General features: G+C 30.6%; 2 protein-coding genes across 2 annotated transcripts; one reads left to right on the plus strand and one right to left on the minus strand.

The window, feature by feature from the left end:
* The first annotated feature begins 334 nt into the window (after positions 1-334).
* LOC111290132 (transcription factor SPEECHLESS-like) lies at positions 335-2,688 on the plus strand. The gene is made up of 3 exons (XM_022881504.2): positions 335-742; positions 1,082-1,612; positions 2,351-2,688. The coding sequence occupies exons 1-3, from the start codon at positions 335-337 to the stop codon at positions 2,414-2,416; spliced, it is 1,005 nt and encodes a 334-aa protein (XP_022737239.2). The 3' UTR covers positions 2,417-2,688.
* Positions 2,689-4,221: 1,533 nt separating this feature from the next.
* On the minus strand, positions 4,222-6,987 carry LOC111291386 (putative WRKY transcription factor 53). The gene is made up of 3 exons (XM_022883078.2): positions 6,270-6,987; positions 5,984-6,112; positions 4,222-5,479 (listed from the first exon to the last, which is right to left on the minus strand). Exons 1-3 carry the CDS (start codon positions 6,599-6,601, stop codon positions 4,816-4,818), a joined length of 1,125 nt encoding a protein of 374 aa, XP_022738813.2. The 5' UTR covers positions 6,602-6,987; the 3' UTR covers positions 4,222-4,815.
* Between the last annotated feature and the right edge of the window lie 12,758 nt (positions 6,988-19,745).

Consider the following 19,745-nt stretch of genomic DNA (forward strand, 5'->3'; position numbering starts at 1 on the left):
ATCGAACCCCAAAAGAGTTAGATGCCATCGAAAAAGGAGAGTACTTGATGGTGACAGTTTAGTCCCTTTCACATCAGCTGCTATATTAACTCCTTTTTATAGCAACCTTTTTTTTTTCTCTTGATCTTGACAAGTTTCGCATCTCCCACCTCGTTCTTTTCCCACTGTTTTTCCCTTCACTTCCTTTTCTTTGATTGTTTCTGATACAATTCCCTGAAAAGGCCAAAAGAAATTTTAGACTAACGGTTTTCTTCCGAGAAAAAGAAAATACTACTACTAGTAGTAGAAGTTGAAGAGCAAAACAACAAAAATATTTACTTGGGAACACTTTCCGATGGATGATGGTTTATGTGAGTTTTTCGAAGAAGCTGAATTTGCAGAAACCAACCTGGCCACTGGAGATGACCTGTTTGCTTTTTTTGAGGGTTTAGATGGTCTCCCTGGATTTCCACCCTTCACTCCATTGGAAGAAACCGCCGTTGCTAACTGCCGAAAAGATGGTGAAGAAACAACGAGGTTGGTGTCCCAGAAGTCTACTTCTTCCAGCGCTCAACAGGAGTCAGAGACTGAGCCCGAAACTTCACCCAAAAGCAAGAGGCAGAAGCTAGCTTCTTCAGAGGAAACAAACCCAGATGGGCAACAAAGAATGTCTCACATCACGGTTGAACGCAACAGGAGGAAGCAAATGAACGAGCATTTATCGGTGCTGAGATCGTTGATGCCTTGCTTCTATGTGAAAAGAGTAAGACACTTAATTTGTCTTAATTTCTTGCCTTACTAAGTATTTATTTAAGCTTTATTTGAGCTTGTTGTTAGTATTTAAGCGTTATGTATAGGATAATAATCCTAATAATATTTTAGTTAATGTTTAACCTGTTATCTAGGACCTCGGTTTAGTTCATCTTTTTTTCTCTAAAGAGAAATCCCAGACTCGCTTCTCTGTAAATCTTCAAGTCAATATTTCTAACAGCCAGGCAGGGTCGTTGACAAAGGGGTATTTGGGAAATCTTGCTTGCACAGACAAGTTTTTTTTTTTTTTCTCATTTTCCTTATATTATCTTTGTATTTAATTACGTGTTAGGGAGATCAAGCATCGATTATTGGGGGCGTTGTGGATTATATCAACGAGTTGCAACAAGTTCTACAATCCCTTGAGGCCAAGAAACAAAGAAAAGTTTACAGCGAAGTATTAAGCCCTAGGATAGTTTCAAGTCCAAGACCCTCGCCTCTCAGCCCTAGAAAACCACCTTTGAGTCCAAGACTTAACTTGCCGATAAGCCCAAGAACCCCTCAACCTGGTAGCCCTTACAAGCCAAGATTGCAGCAAGCTGGTTACCTCTCTCCAACCATGACTAGTTCCCTCGAGCCATCTCCTACTTCTTCAACTTCCTCAGTGGACAATGTTAACGAGCTCGTTGCAAACTCAAAGTCTCCGATTGCTGATGTGGAAGTGAAGTTTTCAGGCCCAAATCTTCTTCTACAGACGGTATCTCCTCGGATTCCTGGTCAGGCTGTGAAAATAATTTCCACTCTTGAGGACCTCTCACTCGAAATTCTCAATGTCAACATTAAAACCGTTGATGAAACCATGCTTAATTCCTTCACTATCAAGGTAAAAACCCTACTCCCACTGGGAAAAATTATCAAATACATATACTGCCCGTAAACTGTAAAAAACTTTACTAGTGGTCAGCTCCAGTATAGTAAATGAGAAAAAAAAAAAAAAAAAGACAGCGAAGGTATCAAAATTTCTCATTTTATATTCTGAACTGCTAATAGAAAAGGAAGGTGCCCTGGTTTCTTTAAGGTTTCAATCATTTTTTTTGGTGCAATGATGTTTTCTCAATGTTGTTTCGATATTTTAGCTCCATATATATTTCAGTCTGTTTTATCATCGCTGTGTCTCTTTTGTTGTTTTTCACTTTACTGCCCTCAAACCATATTTGATCTTAAATGATTTCCTCCATCATTGAGAAAAGCATTAGGACAGTAGAATCCACGGTAAAATTGCACTGGTCCAGGGTAATTTTATAATAAAAAGGAATCAGTTGCAGTAGTTTTCATTCTGACGTACGTTAGTGTACCGCTACGGTACTACTGTAAAAAGTTCACTTCATAAATCATAGCTCTTGAAAAACACGATGGGTCAATGAAAACTAGGTATCTTTGCAGTCATTTTTCGTTTTTCTTACAATATTGCGATAATTATGATATGTGTCTTTGCAGTTACTTTTTTTTTTCACCGAGTTTAAATTTATTGAGAGGAATTGTTTGGGTTTATGTTTGTGTTGAGATTTATGGGAGCTAATGATTAAACCGTATATATATATTTTTCCTTTTGGATGAACAGATTGGAATTGAATGCCAACTGAGTGCAGAAGAACTTGCCCATCAAATCATGCAAACATTCGGCTAAGTTTACTCATCATATTTTCAGCCGTAATTTCCAGACTCTTCCTCTCTGCCTCTGGTCTGTCTCAAAAGTTGCTACATTATTAAAAAAAATAGAGAATGGAAGGCCATGGCAATATATATGACATGCATGTAATTACTGCCTTCATTTCTATTAACAAAGTAATGTAATTGTAGATTTGTGATCATGACTTGCATTAGCTAGTGTATAAGACCCTTGTAATTTTGCGGTCTCAAAGTTTAATTAATTTGCATATTTCCATGTACGGACATACAATATCCATTTGTTTAAGTTAATTTATTCTCTTTTTTTGGCTATTCTTGGCTGATCTAGTTGTTGCATGCTACTTTCTATTACTTTCAAAAATGACTTGATAAACAACAATAATATTTCTATTGCTCTAAACTCTTAATTTTAGTGATTAATATTCAATCCTAGACGGCTTCATACAAGAAAAGCAAAAATATATTTAAGTAGTGTAATAAAGATATATAACTAAACATGCAACACATAACCTCTGAAGACTTGAAGAAATATAATTAATAGGTACGTCAGGAGTAGTCAAGATTCTTGTCTCAACTTTTCTTAATTTTGATCCTATAGCTAGTTAGTTTAACCCAATCCTGTTCCAAAGCGCATTTTCGGAAACATAGATGTTTCAAAGTGCATAATTTTCTTCAATGTTTTTAGTCCAAATTAACAGGTGCCCTAACTAGAGAAAATGACATTAATAATGTGAGATAACTAATCAATTAAATACGAACTTCCCAACTTTTGATTAGCTAGAGTTACCAAACTCAGTGCAAGATTGATGTTTGATTGTACTTGGATATATATAAGGTGGACCACATATATAGCTAGCTAGATGAGGTTGGAGTGGACCAAAGTATTTTGGGAACTCCTAGCTAGTTAGATGAATCTGTCGCTGGAATTAAATAAGTTGCATGTTGGAGAGAAGGGAAACACGAATATATGGATTAATTCCAAACCTTGCTAGTCAACCAACAGTTAATTTTGTTCTAATTTGGTCATTTTTTCTTTTTTCTTTTTTTGTTAATACCAAGCCTTGTATGTATATTATTGATTGAGTACGTAATTTAATTGTTAAGCCAAATCAAGAGTATCTTTAAAAACTTATATATGAATCCTAATGTTTTTAATTGAAGAATGACGAATTCAAAAATTTTAAAAAAGTGATTATTGATAAATTGAGTATCGAAATTTTTAGTCATGTTCATTGAAAAACTACTGGAGCAACATTATTATTTACGAAATGATATAGTTCCTATTTTCTTAAAGGATAGAAACACCATTAATTATGGGACTAAAAATGGCATATATTTGAGTTGAAGATTTGAACGCCAACTTTTCTATAGTATTATGTAAGAAGTGACTTCTCTTTCAAAACTAACCTACTATGAGGATCTTCATGCACGTAATTAGTAAGATTATCTCAAGCATATGTAGTAATCTTGTGTTAGAATTTTGTTTAATAAATTACTATAACGTAAATGTTTAATATTTATATTTATTTTAGGAATATATTCTAAGTCAATATATCATCTCAGCTAGTATATATTTAAGTTCATATACACTTAGGATTTCCAAAAATAATTTCATCAAATTTCCTTTTTCAAAGGAATAAAATATAAAACACATTTAATAACATCAACAACAATAATAATCCAAAAAAAAGAATATTCAGCTGAGGTGTAACAATGGTCCCATGCATGCAATCTTAAACAAGAATTGCTCAGTAGAAGACCCAAAATTTGCATGACTGCCTTAATGAGGCTTAATGTGGACCATTGAAATAAAAAAAATTTCGCAGTTATTTATTTATTTTTGTCTGCTTTTCTTTTAACTCAGGTTTGGACCACCTAATAAAATCGTTTTCTCAGCAGCTCAAATTTAGAGGAGGAATCATAGTTCTGGTACAAATTAGAATGGATTACTCATCCCAACAACGGCATATGAAAACGGTGGCTCATCAGTCATCATCACACTATGTTTATGAACCTGGGCTTTGGAATTTCTCTGGCAGTGGGCTTAAACAGAAAACCCGATAGCCTCACCTTTGGGTTCCTTTTTGGGTGAACTTTTAGCCTCCTTATATAGGGTTCTGAATTCTACTTTTGCCTACATTGGGTTTAAAGTGTCATCTTTTACGGCCCATGATTTGGGCACACGAAACTGACTTCATTAAAATTGGAAAAAGGTAACACTTCATCCCGCAAAAGAAAAGAAAAAACTAAGTACAGTCGACATTTGCTACGAGACATATCCTACAGGGGCCTAAAATCGAACTCTTGTTTGTTACAGAATTGAGTTAAAAAAGGGAGAAAATTATTCTGGAGAGGGAAAAATGAGAAACAAAGGTTTCTTGGCTACAAGGATTAGGATTAGGAAAAAAAACCATGGTTGTCAAATGTGAAGTTTGGATCGAATTCGGCATTACCAAATGGGAAATCCAAACCAACAGTGGGAAGGTTTGTTGCTGAAGTAGAAGCTTGGATAATCTCAGTGGGCGGAGGCACAAAAGTTGGAAAATTAACGTTTCCCTGCATATGAGTACTGCTCATCCGGCTTGGACTTGGAGACACAGAGCAATAGTTAGATCCGGATGTTACAGGCGATATTAAAGAAGGTGAAAGATTTCCCACCACATTATTGTTGTTCATCACAGAAGGTGAAAAGACAACATTGTTTTCAACCTTTATATTAGATGTCGTTGATGACGGATAATTAGGGAATGAAGGATATGTTTGTTCTCTAATGTGTAAGTCTTGGGTTATAACTTTAAGTCTCCTCCGGAAGCTCAACAGTAGATCTTGTGATTGTTTCTGGGTTTGTTCTTCTTGCTGGTTATGCTGCTGTGGGTCTATGCTTGTTCCTTGTTCTTGATTTTCTGAGAGTACTGAGGGAGGCATGACATGGGAGGCTAGATTACAAGTATGCCTTCCGCGGTAAGTAATGTCAAAGATTGTTGGGTCATCATCTGATCTTTGTACTTGCTTTGTAGCCAAACAACCTTGTACATTTCGGTGGGTGCACCTGTAGTAGCCTCTGTAATCATGAAATTAAGGATGGTTAAGCTAGGATTTGACACAATATCCGACATGTTCAATATTGATTACCTAGAAGAACAAAAGAACATGTAAATTTCAACCAAATCTTGTCAAAACTGGACATACATACATAGTTGAAATCTTGTCAAAGCTGGACATACATACATATATATGTATGTATGTCCAGTTTTGACAAGATTTGGTTGAAATTTACATGTTCTTTTGTTCTTATAAATAAATAAATAAATAAATAAATATATATATATATAAATTGAAAGCAGGAATGATACAGCCAATGACATGTTGACAACAAACAGGTCAGACTTTATAATTTAGGACTCTGTCAAAAAGGTTATGCATGCTTTAGAGTTGACGTGGACCAAATGTCAACGGATAATTGCTCTCATGGAGTATTACGTTAATATATACAAATAATATATAGAGTACAGGCTTGCAATATGCTTCAATGCCTAATTGCATTATACAAATAAATAGTATATACCTTGGATATTTTGCACCTAGAATATCTTTTTGTCCATATTTCCTCCAACTGAAGCCATCATCAAGAGGTCCCTCCAGGGCTGTACCAGGCGTAACTCGGACTTGTTGTGTCCATCTTGGCAGAGTTTTTCTGCAACATAAAATAAAATTCAAAACATAATTAATCTATTGCATCAAATGACTTTGGGACAAATTAAGGCTTGGTTAAACGAGTTAAACGTTGAGTTGAGTTGAGTTAACTTGTATCTTTATAAAGTGCTTTTTTTTTTAAAAAATTTTATCTATACCTTTTCTTGGAGGCATCGAATTTGAGCTCCTGTTCCTTGAAATCACGGTCAGAGTCTTCACTCCGGGGACTTGCACTACGAGAAGGTGGTGACTCCGACATTCTGATTGCTAGTCCTGAGGGTTGTGGCTGATCTACTGCCAAAGATGTATTGCAGTTTAGCATTGAAAGTGCCTTCTCGAAGGAAGCTTGGATCTTTTGGACTAACAATTCACGAGTTTCATGAGAAGAAGAAGGCACATTGAGATAGACTTGGAGTTGCCTAGCTAGCTCTCTTCCTTGTGTTAGTTCATTTATTAAACTCCTTTGCTCCCATTCTCCCATGTTCTCCATTTATGTAAATTAAGCAGACAAAGAAAGGAGAAAATCAAAATTATTCTTTCCCAAAGTGCACGAACCAGTACGCTAAGTGTATAAATTCTAGACACCAACTAGAGAATGGAAACTTGATCGATGAAGTACGTAGAAGCTGAAAGCATGGATGTAAATGATACTGGAACTGGAATTCAACAGAGAAAAAAAGACAAATATTGAAAACTTAAAAGACCATGACAAAAGCTGCTTTTTTCTTGTAAATAAAGAACTTTGATGCTGATGAGACAAATTAAGTTTGCAAAAATGGTTTCCCGTAAAGAAGCCAAATATATCAGGAACCTAGCTAATTATTAAAATATAAGGGTGTGATGAGTTTTTGTGGGTTTTTGGAATGACACCCTAAAATCTTGTGAAGATAAATAAACAAAGGGAAAACCTGAGGAAGGAGGGAGAATATGGGTTTGTGATTTAAGGGACATTCCCTTTTTGAATCGATCAGGAGATGAAGGAGGAGAAGTTTGACTGGGAGAAAAAAATGAAGTGGGGGATTTTCCATTGAGACCGGTCTTTGGTCATAGAAAATGTGGTTCAAAGTGGAGGAAAGTCAAACTGCTGACCCTTTCTCCCTCGCATTAAAATTTTCAACTGAATAGACGCAAAATCACCACCCCATTTTCACTCTTTCGTGTAAGGTTTTACCAGTCGGTGCATGCTCCAGACTAGAAGATTCTTAGCACCTAAACGGAAAATTATAAACAAATAAACCAAAAAGTAAGTCAGAGAAGAAGACCAAGAATCTTCAAACTTTGCCAATTCCGCGTTATCTTTTTTTTTTTTTTCGGTCCAGGAAAAAAATGATGAAAAGGTTGCGTTAATTGTCAGTCTGTCGCTTACCTTATTTGATTATTTTAGGCTTAATTAAAAAAATTCTGAACTAAAATGAAATAATTGTTCAAATTTTTATCATTTTATTATAATTAATTAGATTTTAAAAATTTTATTTTTATTTACTTTTAAATATATATATTTTTATCTAATTGAGTTCTTAAAAAATTATTTTCATCAAATTGAATCTCCAAACAATTATTTTCATCCAATTAAATTTTTGATTAGATAAAAATTAATGATGATAATTAATTAAATTTTGTTCAATCAAAATTAAATTGAATGAAAATGAATATTTAAAAATTTAATTAATTATAATAAAATAATATGATTACTTAATTTTAATTTAGGAGTTTCTTTAATTTTAATTTAGGAGTTTCTTTATACTTAAGCGCTTTTTTTAATCATATTCTACTCATATTTTGTTGAAAGTATTAAATATTAACTAAGGTAGAATCAGATATCTCAACGTGGAAATTGGGTTATTGACTCTTTTATCAACATTAAAAAATAACAATACAAGTTACTTGAATTGACAACATGGATACTTTCCTCGAGGGATCCTCGTACATTAGATTTTTTTTTTTTTACATTATTGACAACATGGACTCTTCAGATTTACTTGGTAGGCTGGAATTTCTAAATTAGTAAAAAATTCTTTCTTGTTCTAACTTTTGACTCCATCTATATATGAAATATGACTGCCAATGTAATTTTCTGAATAATCAAAATTACTCTAATTCAAAATCAAACAAATTGATAAAATTAAAGATGTTTATGATTTGAATCACATTCCATTGATATCTTTGAAAGATTAACTAAAGTTCTGTTCGATTTGCCTATACATTTTTAAAATAAATTTTAAAATGAAATATGATTATTCAATAATAAAATATTTTTACACAATTCTATTAAGTCCAAACTTGAAAAATCCTATCTGGATCCCAGTTGAAATTTATCTAAGCCTGCGGGTGTAGTAAAATTAAATCGAACTACACGTTTATTTTGTCTTTGGTTCAATGAAAAATTCAACAACTCAATAGTTGGACCGATTCAAATTCAATGATTAGCTAAAAAAACGGGGAGACATTCTTTTTTGCGGAAAAATCTGCTGATGGCAAATCAGAGGAAGTTGCGCAGTAATAATTTTTGCCTCCAAAACTAAAGTCTTTGAGAGGTTAGGATGGTGGAAAATTTGAAGTTTGGGAGCCGCAATCTGAGAGTCTAATAAGTATTCTAGACGTTGATTTCAGATGAAGAGCTCTTGGTCCAGGACTCCTTCTTCCTGGCCTTCTACGCGTAGGAATAGTCCCACACCACGATCTGCTGACTTCTTTTTGTTTCAGCTGTTAAAATTGAGCCCGGTTCACGGCTCAATACGAACAGGAATATGAATAAAAGTATAAATACGAATAAAAGTATAAAGGAACAAATTAGATACACTAATATATGCATTTATAATGTATAAAATATTGATAATTTTTATATAAAAATTATGTGTTAGAATTTGTATCCAAAAATATAAAATATATTTTTTATTTTTATTAAATTATATATAATTTTATTAAAATTTTAAATAATATCCTTTTCATTTTTTTTATATTATATTCATATGATATCATTTTCTTTTACATTTTAAATTATCATATCTAATAACTTAATTAGTTTATTCAATCGCCTAACTACGAATATTTGCAAGAGTCTCTTCAAAACTAGGGTTTCTGTGAGAGGAGTTATGAGTTTCATGCAATACCTTGGGGTTCGCAGTCCAAGTTATTCTTAGAGTTCTATATAGTATTTGGTTTTTTCTTTTTTCAAATTTTTCTCGGTTAGTCGTTTGTTTCCAGTTAACATAGGGTTCCGTGGCTGAGGAGTTAGAAGAAATACGGAAGTCCCTAAACCTAACCGAGGAGGAGTATGAGAAGATCACACCAGAGGAGGGGCGATCCCAAGATGATGAGGAAGACGAGAACAAATGGATCGTGGGAATTCTCTTAACAAACCAGCCCTTAAAAAAAGAAGCAATGATTGGAACTTTCAGAGTAATATGAAAACTGTCAAGGGAGATGCAAATCACATGCTTAGATGTAAACCTTTTTCTTTTTAAATTTGCAATGAAAAAGGGATAAAGAAAGGGTCATAGACCGCTTGCCGTGGTCGTTTGATAAAAACTTGCTGGCAATGAAGGAATACAATGTTGCGCTGAAAACGGATGTGTATGTGTTCGACACGGCCTCCTTCTAGATTAGGATTTCTAGTCTGCCTCTAGGGATGATGACTAGGAAGATGGCAGAGAGGCTGGGCAATATGGTTAGGGTATTCATCAAAGCGGATGAAGACAAAAACCGAAATTGGTGAGGAAGATCACTGTGGATTAGGGTATAAGTCAACAATAACAACGGAGAAAGGTAAGAAGATATCAGGGCCAGACTAGCCTATAAAAGGCTGAATATTTTTGTTACACACAATAAAAAAATTTTCATATACAGATGTTTAATTACATTGATGGTCAAATAATATTAGTAAAAAATATTTTTACTAATAAATTTTTAATATTGTCAAGATCTATCATATTTTTGTTAATATTTTATACAATTGTTAGTATAGATAAACTTTTTTTTATAGTATATAATTATCTGTTAGTATAAATATGCTATATATTGATATTTATTTATACTGACGATCAAATTATGTAAGAAAAAAAATATCTATACTAACGAATTTTTTTTATTATTAGTATAGACAGTGTCTATACCAACACTTTATAAAACTATCGGTATAAGTAAACTTTTTCTGACGGTATAGAAATATCCGTCAATGTAAATATGTTATATACTGATGGTTATAATAACTATTAATATAAGATAAAAAAATATTTATTCCTAATTTCTTTTTTAAAAATATTAATTCATAATATTTCCTTCTAATAAAAATTTTTAAAAATTATAATTTGATAAAAGTTATAATTATTAATAAATAAAATTTGTAACTTTATTAATTTTAAATGATAATAAGTTTTAAAAAAAATTTGTAAGTATTATATTTATTAATAAATTTATAATTAAATAATAGAATAAAATTTTTTTAAATTTCAATATTATATTAATTTGATTTCAATTAATATTTCAGTTTTAATATGATTTCATAAAATTTTAAAATCATTCTAGATCAAAAGTCAAATTATAAGTAATCTACATATATAGTAGTATTCATATAAATATTTATCTATGTAATTTGTAAAACATTTTTGTAAAATAATATTTATCATTCACTGTATTAGCAGTTTGGGATTCTAAAGTTTAAGAAAAAGGAATGAATTTTAAAAATGATTACAAGGCATTTGACCAAAAAAAAAAAAAAACACACATTCAATTTTTTATAAGGGAATATTTAAGGCATTTGTTGAGCAAAAACACATTGAATATTCTTAAAAAAAATGTTGAGATTATTGAAGGTATTTTTAATATAAAAAACCTCGAATAATCCCATATAAATGAACAATTCGTGGGTTATTGAAGGTATTTTTGACTAAAAATACCTTGAATAATCCACAAATTATTCAAAGTTTTTTAGCTAGAAACGCCTTCAATAACCCTATAATAAAAAATGAAAGGAATTATTCAAGGCTTTTTGGCCATAAACACATTGACTAACTCCATTCAATTTTTTCTTAAGGATTATTCAAGGCGTTTTCTTACAAAAACTCCTTGAATAATCCAAAAAACAATGGAAGGGGATTATTGAAGGCATTTTTGGCTAAAAATGCCTTCAATAATCCTATTTAAAAAATTTGAGGGGATTATCAAAAGCATTTTTGGCCAAAAACACCTTTAATAATCCTATCATAAAAATTGAAAAGAATTATTCAAGGCATTTTTTGCCATAAACGGCTTGACTAACCCATTCAATTTTTTCTAAGGGATTATGTAAAGCGTTTTTTGGCTAAAAATGCTAAACGCCTTCAATAATCCCATTATAAAAATTAAAAGGGTTTATTCAAAGTATTTTTTGCCATATATGCCTTAACTAACCCATTAAATTTTTTCTAATGAATTATTTAAGGTGTTTTCTTACAAAAACTCTTTTAATAATCCCAAAAAAAGGGATGAGATTAAGCCAAAAACTCTTTCAATAATCCATTCATAAAAATTTTGGTCAGAAACACCTTCAATGTAAGCCATTTAACCTAACTAAAAACTAAGAAAATAGCCATTACCATTTTGAAAAGCATGTCTGGAAATGATGTAAGTCAATTTTAGGTTTATGCCCAAAAAATATTTGATTTATATATGCAATTCTATGAATTATATTTTGAAATTTACAATATGAACATTATAGTATTTCACTAAATTAACCATACATCCAAATTTATAACTGATAACGTTGCCATACAAATATACTTTTTTCAAATAATTGTTCTTAATATATGTGTATTCATATAAGCTGCCAATTGATATAAAATAGATATATACAAATAATATTAAACTAATATCCCAAGTTAGCAACATAAATTATCCAGTTAACATGGCATGTTAAAAACATTAAAAAAATGAAATACCTATATTTACACCAAACCAACAATCTTTAACCTCAAGGTTTAGCAAATGATAATACATATTCAGCCCATTCTTTACGGACTTCATCAAGTTCGTCTATCGTGGAGCTTCCCTTTCCCTTATTCTCCCATTACAAAAAAAATCAGAAGTAAATGTTAAAAAATGAGAACATAATTTAGCTTTTTTTTTAAAGATATTATGATTGTATGAAATTAATACTAACATTTAATGGTGTGGTCATAAAATCATATAAAACTATCTCTCTCATAAAACGAAGGACATAATATCCACATTTAGTATATCCTGGTTGACGAGGTACTTGAAAAATAAATTTAGTGGGTTTAGAAAATATTTATCCAAACAAACTCAGCATAAAAGAATAAATTTCATATTTACCGATAATGACACCCAATTTATCTTTGGTTTCTTCTTAATTGCAAACATTCCCCTAAATTGAACAGAAAAAAGTACTTAATACAAAAAAAAGTAATTATGAAAAAACCCAAGATAATATAATAACATGTAATACCTTTTTATAAAATTTTGAATATCAGGGTTAGGCTTTGCCGTTGGTTGAGCAAAATTAAATAAGTATGGTGTTAAAGAATTTGTATTAATTTTAGTAAACTATCAATGACGACTAATAAATAATAAGAATGATATACTTATATTAGGCATCCTCTCAGATTCGAGTAAGATTAGAATAATTATTTGTATGAATATAACTTAAGTAGCATTCTATGGGACCAAAAAATAATTTGCTCATTTTTGCAAGCATTGACCCACATGATGACCACGAAAAATGACAATGCCATTCTACTCACTAATGAAATTTGGATCAATGAATCTGAATTTATGGATCATTTGTCTCGCCTTGATCTCTCTATATAAGAAGCTGCATGATAACAACAATACTAGTTAGTAATATATAGTAATATAGATTAATACATATTGACTTTGCATATTTAAATTTATAGGCTAACCTTATATAAACAACAATATCATCGACTGATATTTCATCTAGGGTATAAAATTCATTAATCTCAAGCTCCCCAAGGTAAGTAACTAATGGATGATTAAATAACCCATCCTTAGACTCAATGGTAATGCAGTTTCCTCCGAATAAATGATCAAGTACATAATTAGATAACACATCAATAGTAGCCTGAATAAAGGTCATCTTTTGAGTCCCAACAACATGTTACAATATATAATGAAATATAAATATTAAAACCAAATTAATAAATATAATAAACAAATAAATATTAAGTGAATAAACAAAATCATACTTCTTGGCTAGTACTGAAGGTTGTATTTCTTGCCTGACTTACAATGAAAGCTTGTCCTAGTTGAACGATGCTATCTGACTGGCCTACAAGCATGCTAAGTTGCATTGCTGCCAACATCACTTCTAAAGCTGCGAGTCGTTGCTGTTGATCATTCATGTATTACTCTTGATTATCAAGTCTTTGCTGTTGTTGCTTAATATTACTTCATATTGTTCATTCATCATTTGATGGGTTTTGGGTCGATTACTGAAGAACTTTGATTGTAACATAAATCTACCAACCCTACAAACTCAACCATATCTTTTTTTCACTCTTAATGCTAAAGATAATGAATCCTCACCATAGTGGGTTACCAGTTCATCGAATATAATTTTAATAGCAAAATCATCTTGAAAGATAATAATAAGATGAGCTGTAACAATAAATCTATACAAGTATAATGTTATGTATACAAGTACAAAACCAATCATACATGATATAATGAATAGTTATACATGTAATGAACAGTTATACATATAATTTTTTTGGCTAAAAATACCTTTAATAATCCAAGATTTATTGAAGGCATTTTTGACCAAAATACCTTCAATAAACCTACTCAATATTTTGTTAGGGATGATTCAAGGTATTTATTGGATAAAAATACCTTTAATAATCTTTTCATAAATTTTTGAAGGGGATTATTTAAGGTATTTAATCATAAAAATACCTTGAATGATCCCAAAAAAATTTCGTGGAGATTATTGAATGCGCTTTTGATAGAAAAAACCTCGAGTAGTCCTCTCCAAAAATTTGAAAATGATTATTAAAGGTGATTTTGACAAAAAAAAATGTATTCAATAATCTAGGATTTATTCAATGCATTTTTGGCTAGAAACGCTTTCATTAACTCTATTCAATATTTTGTTAGGGATGATTTAAAACATTTTTTTGGTAAAAATGCCCTTAATAATCTCTTCATAAACATCTAAAGGGGATTATTCAAGGTATTTAACCACAAAAACACCTTAAATGATCCCAAAAAAAATTGATGGGTAGTACTAAAGATGTTTTTCGAACGCCTTAAATAATCTTTTTTAAAAAATTGGATGAGATTATTAAAAGCATTTTTGGCCAAAAATACCTTCAATAATTCAAGATTTATTCAAGGTATTTTTGATCAAAAATGCATTCAATAACCCCATTTAATATTTTGTTATTGATTATTTAAGGCATTTTCTAGATAAAAATGCCTTCAATAATCTTTCGCCTGAATAATTAGATGCTAAGTTTTTTACAGATTATTCAAGGCATTTTCTGGCAAAAAATACTTTCAATAATCCACCGTCCTTACCTTATGCTTCCACGTCTTGGGAATAAAAATCTTTTTAAAAAATCTAAACTTATTAAAATAAAAGTAGTGAAAATTTTATTCTCACCATCCTTACCATGCTTTTTAGTCCTTACCTTGCTTGAAGCTTATCTTGTCTCACTCCCTTCACTTTTGATCTTTTTAACTTTATAGCTAAAATTCTTGTTTAAATTTTCAAGCATTAAAACTTTGTTTTCCTTGCAAACATCCTTCATTTCTACATAATTTTTACAAGTTGCCCAGATTTTGTCCTTTTGCAATTATGAGTTATATCAAATATTCTTGTTTTTGTTTTGAGCTACTGTTATTTTATCCTCTGCCTCTTGCTTATTTAATCGAAACTAATCTTGGTTGTGCTTCTTTTGAAACTTCATAACTTTAAGTATAAAGGTACGTCTGAAATATTATTCTTAATGAAAATGTGACATTATGCTTATATAGTAAAATTTTATTTACTGCTTAAATTAAATGCTATTATTTTAATTTAAGTTTTTAAATTAGATATAATTTTATTACTAGGGCAAATCATCTTACATTCTATGGATAATGCATGGATAAATCTTATGTCAAAAGTCAGTGAATAATACATAAAATAAGCCACTAGTTTTTAGACTTTACCTTTGCAATATCATCTAAAAATAGAAAAATTTGGTGTCCTTATGTAAAATGTGTCAACACATTTAGAGTTTGTAGAAGAGATGCATTTGATCACATAATATGTAATGATTTTCTCAAAGGATATGTTCGATGGTATTTCACGGGGAGATCTTGGATACCTATTTACCTACTGAAATAACTAATGACAAAGAAAAAGGGCTAGGTCCTGACATTTATGATTTATTACATAATATGATGGCTGAAAGAACTATGAATATTGATGTGAGTAACATACAAGCTGGAGATACTAGTGGAGAGCAACACCATGGTCATAGAATTGATAATGATAAGTTTTATGGTTTACTTAAAGATGTAGAGGAGAAACAATATCCAAATTGTAAAAACTTCATAAAGTTTTCTTTTGTAATCTATTTGTTCCATATAAAGTGTTTTAATGGTTGGACAAATAAATCTTTCAATACATTATTAGAGGTTTTGAAACTTGCTTTGCTAGAGGGTGATACATTGCTAGGGTCTTATCAAAAATTAAAAAATATGAATTTTACTTAAGTTTGGGATATAAAAAAATCCATACTTGTCCCAATGATTGCATGTTGCTTTGGAAGGATAAGGCAAATGAAGAAATATGTTCAAATGTGGAACTTCTATATGGAAAGAGAGCTTGAATGATGTAGAAAGTGATCCTGAAGATATAGTGTTAGAAACAAAAAAAAAACTGCTAAGATTTTATGTTGGTTTCTTTTAATTCCAAGACTACAAAGGTTATTCATGTATTTAAAAATTACTTTTCCGATGACTTGGCATTAATATGAGCGTACTAAAGATAAACGTGTAAGACATCCTGCAGATTCTTTAGCTTGAAAAAAATTAGATTCTTAATATCTTGAGTTTTTCTTTGACCCTCGTAATATTCACTTAGGATTGGCTTCTGATGGCTTTAACCTTTTTAAAACTATGAGTGTGACACATAGCATTTGGCATGTTATATTGATATCTTATAACTTACCTCTATGGATGTGTATGAAACAATCAAACTTTATTCTTTTCCTACTTATTTCTGGTCCAAAAGGTCCTGAAAACAATATAAATATATACCTACAACCTTTGGTAGAAGAGTTATAAGAACTTTAGAAAGTTGGTGTTCAGACTTTTGATGTCTGAAAAAATCAAAACTTTCAACTAGGTACAGCATTAATTTGGAACATTAACGACTTTTTTGCATATGTCAATTTGTTTGGGTGGAGTACTAGAAGAGAGTATTCATGTCTTTGCTATGAATTTGATACTGCATTTAAGTGATTACAACATGGTAGAAAGTATTATTATATGTGCCATCGTAGGTAGTTGTAACCTAATCATAGGTTTTGAAATAATAAAAACTCAAGGGACTTGAGAATTTAGAAATGCTCTTTCACCACCATCTAGGAGTAAAGTGTTGAGATAGTTAGAGCAATGAAATGGTAATGAAGATGGGCCATAGAAGAAGAAAAGTATTTTGTTCACATTACCTTATTGAAAAAAGTATTTTGTTCACATTACCTTATTGAAAACATTTTTTATTGTATCACAATCTTGATGTGAAGCATATAAAAAAGAATATTTGTGATAACATTCTTGGTACATTGATTGGGTAAGAAAAAAAGTTAAAGGATAACTACAAAGTGTGACTTGACCTTGTAGAAATGGGTATAAAGAATGTTCTTTATCTAAAAATTCATCATGGCACAACACCCAATATTTACCTCAAGTTTTATATCAAATGAGCTTAATTGAAAAAAATTCTTTTTTTAAAGATTCTTTAGGAAATGAAAACTTTAGATAAATACTCTTCAAATATCTCATGTTGTGTACAACTTAAACAATATAAGGTAATAGGGCTCAAAAGTTATGATTGTCATCTTTCAATGCAAGAGTTCCTTCCTATAGCAATACAATGGTCTTTACCTAATAAGGTGTTCTTGGTTCTTATTGATTTGTGTACCTTTTTTAAAGAACCTTGTTCTAAAATTCTCAAAGAACATAAGCTTAAATTACTTGAGTCTTGGGCTGCATTAATTTTATATGAAATGGAGAAGATTTTTCCTCTACCTTTTTTCATAATAATGGTACATTTAGTTATCCATTTGGCAAATGAAGCAAAAATTGTCGGTCCAGTCATTTATTGATAGATGTATCATATTGATAGGTATATGTTAAAATGTTATAATTTTTTTTACTTAAAATTCAACTAAGATGTTTTCTAATGATATTTTCTATTGACCTTCCATTTATATAGGTTTCTTCTTTATATGTGCACAACAGAGCTTGTTCTGAAGGTTCAATTACAGAAGGGTACTTAGTAAATGAATACATAACTTTTTGTTTAAGATACTTTGATGGGATGAAAACTATTTTTAATTGACCTATATGAAATGAAGACAAGAATCCCTTGGTAGAGGAAGAAATATCCATTCTTTTTACTATAAGAAGACTATTGGGAACACCAAAACGTAATGGTTTTAATGTTAACAAGCGTAAAAGGGGTTTCACAAATTGTACTTGATGCTATAACTTCGATTCAAGCACATCAATATGTGCTATTTAGTTCTGCTAAGGTTGCTCTTTTTATAAAGTAAGATCACTTATTTACATGCATATTATACTTGATAATTTTTTTTTGTAGTATAATATATAGTCTTTTAAGAATTTTTTTCATATAGAAAACATGAACAATTTCTTAAAAGGCATAATCAGGCTCCTCGGCTTACACCATATGAGATACAAAAGTTACAAAGTAAAACTTTTCATGATTGGTTTTGTGATCATGTAAGTCGCACATCATGGTTTGAAATATGTAATTAAAGTTTTTATAGTTAGATTATTATTTTAACCAAATATGAAATTGGATAGGCTGCCAATTGGATTAATAAAGAGATACAAACATCATAGATCAACTTAGATGGCTTACTTGTGGTCCAACTGATATTGTTAGAAAATACACTGGTTATATTGTTAATAGTTTTAGATTTCATACCAAAGCACGTGAGATATACTTAAAAATTCAAAATAATAGGGTTATTGTAACAACCAAGATAATGAATTATGCAAGTATAAGAGATGCACAACTTATTGAGGGAGAAATTAACTATTATGAGATTTTAAAAGACATCATTTAGTTGAATTATACTGGTAGAATGAAAGTTATGTTATTTAAGTATAAATAAAAGTTGCAAGAAAGATAAATTTGGTTTCACTGTTGTGAATTTTTCACATCTAGCTTATCATGGAACTAATTTGGTTTATGATCCTTTTATCTTGGTATCATAAGCTAAGAAAGTTTTTTATGTGAAGAATGAAAGGCATAATGGTTGGATTTTTGTCAAGCATGCAAAACTTAGTGATGTATTTGATATGGGTGATGAATCATTTTTATATAGAGAGCAAGAAAATGGAGAAATTCATGTTGAATTTGATGACACACATGGTACTGCAAATTATGTTAGAAGTGAAGTTGATGATGAAGGAATAAATGTCACACTAGAGATGAAAAATGAGGAAGTAAAAGAAGATTCCATAGATGAACATAATGGGGAGGACATTTTTTAATTCTATGTAATAGTTTAAATAGTTGTTAATGTTTTGCAATGTAAGACATAGTTCACTAATATTTTATTTTTGTGTTACTAGCTTGAATTACTTAATTTTTTGTGATCATGTAATATATTAAATTGTACTTTATGCTTTATATGGTTTGCCACTATTAAGTTATCTATTGTATTGCACTTAGTATATTTTGCGTATTATTAGACTTGAGATGGCAAAGCGTAGACGATTGAATATCATTAGGGTAAATCGTGCCTTTGGTTCTTAATTGCAAACACAATCTGCAGAACAACATGTGCCTGTGGTATTTAATTTATTTATTACGTGATTTTACTTATTTTTAGTTTTTTTATACTAAAATGTTTGTTTATAATTTTAGGAACTCATGAAACAAGGTTTGAGCGAAACTAGTGCTCAAAATTCTAAAATGAGTTCATAGAAATATGATGTTTATTCAAAAGTTAAAGGACCGACGAGAAAAATGTGTGTTCGTTGCATGGGTACAGTATCTACTTCATCTAAACATTGCTTTAGCATAAGAAAGAGGTACAAGAATTGAAAGCTAAAATTAAATGCTTGAAATAAACTTTAGATGTTATTTTATCGATACTTAAAATATAATTCTTTAATGAAAATATGGATATCTTGAATACTATTACTCACATGGTGAATAGAAAGGTATATATAATATCTATTTTAGTTTATATATATGTAAATTGTCATCTTGCTCATGAATTTTGAACGTTATTGAAAATTTTTTTTGAATTAATTTTAGGTTTTTAATGCTAGTAGTGCTCCAAAAATCTCACATAAAAACTATCAATCTTCAAATTCAAGTCATCAATCTAATCAAAATGAAAATGGTAAACTCGTCATCACAC

The sequence above is a fragment of the Durio zibethinus genome, chromosome 11 (genome assembly GCF_047325235.1).
Source record: "Durio zibethinus cultivar Kanyao isolate XHJ-2024 chromosome 11, ASM4732523v1, whole genome shotgun sequence".
NCBI lineage: Eukaryota > Viridiplantae > Streptophyta > Magnoliopsida > Malvales > Malvaceae > Durio > Durio zibethinus.

Excerpts from the sequence above, each read along its gene's own strand:
- LOC111291386 (XM_022883078.2), bottom strand. The coding sequence starts at position 6,601 with ATGGAGAACATGGGAGAATGGGAGCAAAGGAGTTTAATAAATGAACTA. Across the intron at positions 6,113-6,269 it reads TTCGATGCCTCCAAGAAAAG|AAAAACTCTGCCAAGATGGA; the intron begins GTATAGATAAAA and ends TTTATGTTGCAG. Across the intron at positions 5,480-5,983 it reads CTAGGTGCAAAATATCCAAG|AGGCTACTACAGGTGCACCC; the intron begins GTATATACTATT and ends TCATGATTACAG.
- LOC111290132 (XM_022881504.2), top strand. The coding sequence starts at position 335 with ATGGATGATGGTTTATGTGAGTTTTTCGAAGAAGCTGAATTTGCAGAA. Across the intron at positions 743-1,081 it reads CTTGCTTCTATGTGAAAAGA|GGAGATCAAGCATCGATTAT; the intron begins GTAAGACACTTA and ends ATTACGTGTTAG. Across the intron at positions 1,613-2,350 it reads TTAATTCCTTCACTATCAAG|ATTGGAATTGAATGCCAACT; the intron begins GTAAAAACCCTA and ends TTGGATGAACAG.